We start from the raw sequence: 7202 nt of genomic DNA, 5'->3' as shown, positions 1-7202 counted from the left end.
TCCATTGAAAAACAAGTCCTCATTTCTCCTTTCCTCCATCCCTTGGCAGCCACCATTCTATTTTGTTTCTATAAGTTTCAATATTTTAGATATCTCAGGTAGGTGGAATCATATTGCATTTGTCCTTCTGTGACTAACTTATTTCACTTAGCATAATGTTTTCCATGTTCATCCATGTTGTAGCAAATGGAATGATTTCCTTCTTAAGGCTGATTAATATTCCATTGTATGTATATACCAGATTTTGTTTATCCATTTATATGTTGATGAATATTTGAATTGTTTCCATATCTAAGCTACTGTGAATAATGCTGCAATGAACATGGGGATGCAGATTTTTATTTGAGATCCTAATTTCAATTCTTTCAGATATAGTACCCATGAGTGAAATTGCTGAATCAAATGGTAGTTCTATTTTTAATTTTTTAAGGAAACTCCATAGTGTTTTCCATAGTGGTTGTATCATTTTACATTCTTACCTATAGTGTACAAGGGTTCCAATTTCTCTACATTCTTGCCAACATTAATCTTTTTTTTTTTTTTTTTGGTAATGGTCTTCCTACAGATATGAGGTAATATCTCATTGTGGTTTTGATTTGCATTTCCCATATGATTAGTGATGTTCAGCACCTTTCATATACCTGTTGGCCATTTGCAGGTCTTCTTTGGAGAAATATCTATTCAGTTCCCTTGTGTATTTTTAAATTGAATTATTATTTTTTTTTACAATGGAGTTGTAGGACTCCCTTATATATTTTAGATATTAGCTCCTTATCAAATATATAATTTGCAAATATTTTCTCCTATCCCATGGGTTGCCTTTTCACTCTGATGATTGTTTCCTTTGCTGTGATGAAGCTTTTGGGTTTGATGTAGTCCCACTTGTCAATTTTTTATTTTATTTTTTTGTCTATGCTTTTGGTGTCTTATTCAGAAATCATTGCCAAGACCTGTGTTTTCTTCTAGGAGTTTTATAGTTTCAGGTCTTATATTTAAATCTTTAATTCATTCTGAGTTCATTTTTTTATGTGCATAAGGTAGGGTTCAATTTTATTCTTTTGCATATGGATGTCCAGTTTTCCCAATACTATTTGTTGAAGAAACTATCTTTTCCACATTGCATATTCTTGATCTTTGCCTTGACAAAGATCAGTTGACTGTATATGTGTGAGTTTATTTATGGGCTGTCTATTATGCCCCATTGATCTACATGTCTGTTTTTATCCCAGTAACATACTGTTTGAATTAGTATAGCTTTGTAACATATTTTGAAATCAGAAAGTGTGATGCCTCCAGCTTACTCTTTTTTCCTCAAGATTGTTTTTGCAATTCTGGGTCTTTTATTGTTCCATATATCGTTTAAGATTTCTTTTCTATTTTTATAAGAAATGCCATTGGGATTTTGAGGGAAATAGTATTGAATCTGTGGATTGCCTTAGATAATATAGACATTTTAACAATATTAAGTCTATCAATCCAGAAATGTGGAAAGTCTTTATATTTATTTGTATCTTCCTTCATTTTTTTTTAATCAATGTCTAGTATCTTTCAGTGTACCAGAAGCAGCAATTTAGAGAAGAGACTATTAAGTGAAGCATTAGGACCCTGTCTTCAAGGAGTTCATTATCTGATGTGTGCAGTAATTACTTACTTCCCTAATCACAGAGGCTATTGTTACCTGAGAAGGTAATACCCATTACGACAATTTGCCACAGGTCTATCACTGCTGACTTTGCAGACCCTGGGAATAGGTCTATCGAGAGCAGTAATTGCCATGAGTCAGGCACTGTGTTTAGGAGGAGAACGCAGGAATCAGAGATCCAGAATCCAGAGAATTTTCACTTGAGGAGTGGATAGTATAGTCCTGAAGGTATCAGAAGCCATTTAGGAAGACATAAGAGGAAGAGTAGCCAAAAGAAAGCAACCTTTCCCCTACTACTCTAATCTGTACCAAATAGAAATTCCACTGGGTTCACAGGTTGTTTTCATTAACTTCCTCATAATGAGTTGACAGGTTACCAGTATCATAAAAGAAAAAAAAAAAAAAAAAAAACCCTTATTCTCCCATTAGTACAATTCACAGCAATAATTTTCCACAAAGAGTAAAAAGCAGTGTCCATGAGCACAGTGACAAAAGGATAAATAAGGGGCAGGGGGGAAACCCAAGAATGGTGAGTTAGGGAGTGGGAGGTTGGATGTGGTGATCAGCTTGTCTATGACTGTGGTACTTTTTAGCTCTGTGATGTCAGAGAGTAGCCCTGGAACCCAGCAAGTTTGGGAGAGTAAAAGAGGGAGAGGGGGAAGAAAAGAGAGGTGGAAGTCATCCAGACAAAGTCACCTGCCCACTTCCAGGTGCTGGAGAAAGCCACCTATTGTCCATTCTCAGGGGCAAGCACCATGTGGTGTTGGTGCCCATCAGAATATGCAGATTCTCAGGAGAAGATGGGTCAGGATGAAGAACCCTCACCTAAAGCTACATTCCTTGGGAACTGGAGTTTACCAATGACTTTTCTGAATGCAGTTTTTACATCTTTGTTCCTCAGACTATAGATCAAGGGATTCAGCATAGGGATGATTACAGTGTAAAAGACAGAAACAATCTTGTCCTCCTCTGGGGATTTGTCTGAGTTACTTCTCTGATACATGAAGGCAAGTGTCCCAAAGAAGAGGACAACAGTGGTGAGGTGGGAGGTGCAGGTGGAGAAGGTCTTGGCTCGTGCCCCAGCAGACTTCACCCTCAGAATGGCTCTGATGATGAGCATGTAGGAGATGAGGATGATCATGACATTGGCCAGGAACATGAATTTTGCAAAAAAGAGAATGACAATCTCACTTTGTGTCATGCTGCTGCAGGCGAGCTTCAGCAGGGGTGGGAGGTCACAGAAGAAAAAGTTGATCTGATTGTCATCACAGAAGGAGAGGGTGAAGGTGCATGTGGTACGTAGGATGGCCCCCGACACCCCACAGATGTAGGCTCCAGCCAACAAGCCCCTGCAGGTGCCTGGAGTCACAGTCATGTTGTAGCGCAGCGGACTGCTAATGGCGACGACGCGGTCATAAGCCATCACCGCCAGCAGGTAACACTCTGTGCCCGCGCAGAGCGTGAAGAAAAAGAACTGGGCAGCACAGCGGCCGTAGGAGATGACCGTTGTGTCTGTGGCCAGTGTGGCCAGGATCTGAGGGGTGATGACCGAGGCATAGCAGGCATCCAGCAGGGCGAGGTGGCTCAGGAAGAAGTACATCGGGGTGTGGAGCTGGACGTCCACTTGGATTAGAATAATCAGTCCCACATTCCCCAGAATGGTGACAAGATAGAAACTGAAGAACACCAAGAAGAGCAGAACCGCCAATTCGGGGTGATCCGTGAAGCCCACAAGAATGAACTCGGTCACAGTGGTGAGATTCTTGTTGGCCATAGGCTCAAGGTAGCTAGCTGATGGGCCTGAAGAGAATGGAATTAGAGATTTCAGAATTGAGGGCCTTTGCTTTCTTAGTGTCAGATGTTAGGTAAATGTCTCAGATATTCTCTGCTCAGGGAGAGAAGAAAATATTTATCATTAAGAATCCACAACTGGCAGTTGCTATGGAGATTAGTCCCTTGCCTCCCTACCCCTCCTGAAATTGGACCTTAGGTCAGTGTTCGAATTCACTTGCTTATTGTCTGGAACTTTCTTTAAGACCAGAGAAGCTTAGACTATCAAGACTGACAGGGATCAATGCGGAGTCCCCCTCTTCTCTAATAGAATACCCCAGCCCATTGTCATCAAGCCCAGGTGCACACCACGGTGCCGCATGTGGCTCCTTGGGCCGTGTCTGTGTGACTCCGGGCAGGGCCATTCACACAAACTGTGGTGTGACTGGTACCTCCAGAGTTGTCAGATGCAGGACCCTCTTGGGAAAGCCAAATTGCTCTTTCCGTACCTTCTACACATCGGTACTATGCTTGGTTCTGCAAGGAGGGTAAAACCAATCTCCTCCAAGACAGATAGTGGTAATGCCCACTTTTATTATATCTAGTTTTCTCTCCTCCAAATCAAACATTCCCAGTTATTCCAACAATTCCTTGTGAGTACTTTTATAACCTATTTTTTCTCTCCTATGAGCCAGGTCATCACCTGTCTTGAATGTCTTTTCTTGAAGGCCCATGAGAGAAACTTATAGCAATATCCTAGTACCTAGTAGGATTTAGGCTGTCACAATTGGCCAGCCACAGCACCTTTTTTTTTTTTTTTTTTTTTTTTATCCCAGAACGGTCATAACGTTTTAGTCTAGCCCTTGGACATGTCCCGTTGGACTTGTGTAACTTTGCTCAGGCAGCCTGAGAACGGGCACTGCCACGCTCTGATTGGCCTCTTTTGCCTAGAGGGAAGCACTCCTGTGGCAGCCTCTCCTGGAGAGCAGTGGCTACCATTTGCAATGTCTCCACCACGCAAGTCAATGTTCGTCTCAGCGGGAAAATCTACATAATAAGAACGTTCCTGGAAACCCCAAGCTTGTCTGTCAGTTTCTGTGTCCACTTCTGTCTGACGTCCTGTGTTTGAATGTGGCATTATGAACAGGCAAGCATCTGGGTGACTGGTTTCTCCAGGGCTCAGGGGTCACTGTGCACATGGCGGTCAGGATGGGCTCAGTGAGGCCCGAGACTCCGGGAGTGGTGGCTCCCCACGCTCCTCTCCTCGCTTGTGGAAAGTGCCCACGATCCTCCCCTGAGACCTAGAACCCTAGAGTTGGAAATGTGGTTCTGTGATTTTCCAGCTCTGCTCCTCAGAGCCTCGGCCTGCCTGAGCTGTCTCAAAGGGACACAGCGGTGGGGCGGGGAGGGGAGGCTGAGCAGGTGGGGAGCTGCCATCTCGGCCCCAGCTGCAGGCAAAGCAGCAATTCTTCTAACTCTTGCAAACAACCAGGTGCTTCATTTCATTTTGTTTGGGAATAGGGTTCCACTGTTAAAAACAAAACAAAACAAAACAAAAAAAAACATTCGAATGCACTTGGTTTAGTACATTTTCTTCATTTGGCAGAAGAGAAAAATTGAAGCCCAGAGAAGAAGTAACTTTTACCCGATGTGTCAGAACGTATTCCCTTCCAGATTCATCTCTGTGGGGCCTCAACAATGGTGTGCCCATTTGGTGCCTCAGGAAAGACCCCAGAATAATAAAAAAAAAACACAAACCAGAACGAACAAATCCACGATGGGGCTGCAGGGATGGGAGGATTGCTGCAGCACAGCCGGGGCACTCAGAGGCCAGGAAACAGCATTTCCCAAAGCAGTACCTTCCTAGAGCATCCACTTCCACATTAGCTTCTCAAGAGCCTGTTGCAAATATCTTTCTCTCTGACCTTACCAGCTGAGAAAACCTTCTCTGAGCGGGCTGGGCCCATTCTCTGTCCATGCTCTGAGCACTTGGTGATAGTGTGGTGTCCGGGGAGTAATAATATCTCTGTGCCAACTGTTGTTCCCTGCACTCGACACATTTGTTCCTGGTTACCGCCACAGAAAGGCCTGTTTTATGGAAGTCACAATTCAAGGTTGGGGAAGATAAACAACTCATCTAAAAGGTCACACAGATAAAATTTAAGTTATGTTAAAAATTTCAGAAAGCACATTCAGTGGTCCCTGCAATATACATTATCGCCCAGCGTAATAGAGTTATAGGATCTACATTACCTTGTAGAGGGAGAGCTGGCCAGGAGTGCTCCCGAGAGGGACTTCTGTGAAGCACTGTTAGTATTTTCTCCTGTTTTCTGAGCAGGTCCAAGGAGATTTCTGTGAGGATCTTAAATCCACAGAAAATGCAGTTACCTAATCTTCCTCTGGCTGATTTTGTGCGTATGCTGGAAACCCACCTTTGAACACACCCCCCGCAGGTAGCAGGGCCGGACCGTGTGTCCAGTTTTATGCAGTGTCGCTGGGTGGAATTTAGAGCTTGAGACCTCACACGGTCTCCAGGTGGCCGCCTGTTTTGCCTTGGTGCTCAAACAACCCGGTTGGGATGATCTTGTTTCTGAAGCACTGAGTTTTCGGATTCAATTGAATCCTCTGGTTGCTTGATCATCTCGTGGATATCACCTAAGATGTTGCTTATGTACGAAGGTGAGGATGATGCATGAAAGGCAGAGAGATGCTCTTTCTATACAATTCACCGTGATGGCTTGCCTGCCTTCCGTGGGGATCGTGTGAGCCCAGACTTCTCTGCAAATCGCAAATTACTGAGTGAGACAGTCCTTCCCCTTTCTGAGAGAAGCCAGCTCCCTTCATCTGGAGCTGACTGCAGGGTGGCTATATCCACTGCTCTTCATCTAGGTGAGCAAACAACGGGCCTGGGGGTTCCAAGGCTCAGGGGGGAAGTGGCAGACCTTGCATGATGTCATTTCCCTCGTTCCTCTGTGTGATCTGCAGGGAATGGGCGTTGTCATCTCTGTGCCACTTCCTTTAGCGCTGGAAAGAAGTGGAGGGGGAATGCAGACCTATGTTTATGCGTTACCGATGAGGAAGCAGGCCCAGAGGGGTCGTGTGTCTCACCTGAGGTCACACAGCTTCTCAGCTGGAGGGTGTGTGGGGTGATCAGAGCTGTGGTGAAGGGAGACTGGGGCTATCCGGCTCCTGTGGGTTTGATTGGGTTGGTGTCACCTATTAGCCTGGTTTGCTCAAGGTTTCGCTTCCTTCTAGACCCAGTTTGAATCGGTTTGAATTTCACCACTTCTAGGAAGCCTGACTGAAATCTTCATAGGCAGTTCTTCAGAGGTCTGTACTGTGGCAGAGTCCCGAGCACCGGGCTTTCTTCAGTGTAACCACCTGCTTTCCAGAATGTTCTTTGGGATGAGTGTTCAGTCCCACAGGGCATTTGACTATGATATAAAGAAGGGTTGCTTTGAAACTTTGAAACTTGGAAATTGCCAAGAGAGTAGATTTTAACTGTTCTCACCACACAAAAAAAGATAAGTATGTGAGGGAATGTGTACGTTCATTAGCTTGATCTAGCAGTTCTACAAGGTATACATATATCAAAGCATATATACAGGTATACATATATCAAAACAAAGTGTTGTTCGCCACAAATATGTACACTTTTTATTTGTCAATTAAAAATAAATAAAAGGAAAGACTGCTTTAATGGTGGAAAATTAATAACAACAGAGGAAGAAAAAGCTATTACCGAGGAGGAGCCTCTTAGCGCCCCTTGAACCCCGCCATGTTGTTGCCA

General features: G+C 43.8%; 1 protein-coding gene across 1 annotated transcript; it reads right to left on the bottom strand.

Moving 5' to 3' along the window:
• Positions 1-2447: 2447 nt before the first annotated feature.
• Positions 2448-3416, bottom strand: LOC105863152 (olfactory receptor 9I1-like). The gene has a single exon (XM_012749957.2). The coding sequence runs from the start codon at positions 3414-3416 to the stop codon at positions 2448-2450; it is 969 nt and encodes a 322-aa protein (XP_012605411.2).
• Positions 3417-7202: the final 3786 nt, after the last annotated feature.

This window comes from Microcebus murinus, chromosome 4 (genome assembly GCF_040939455.1).
Source record: "Microcebus murinus isolate Inina chromosome 4, M.murinus_Inina_mat1.0, whole genome shotgun sequence".
Taxonomy (NCBI): domain Eukaryota; kingdom Metazoa; phylum Chordata; class Mammalia; order Primates; family Cheirogaleidae; genus Microcebus; species Microcebus murinus.
Note: the sequence above shows the minus strand (reverse complement) of the source record. Positions and strands in the feature narration are given on the sequence as shown.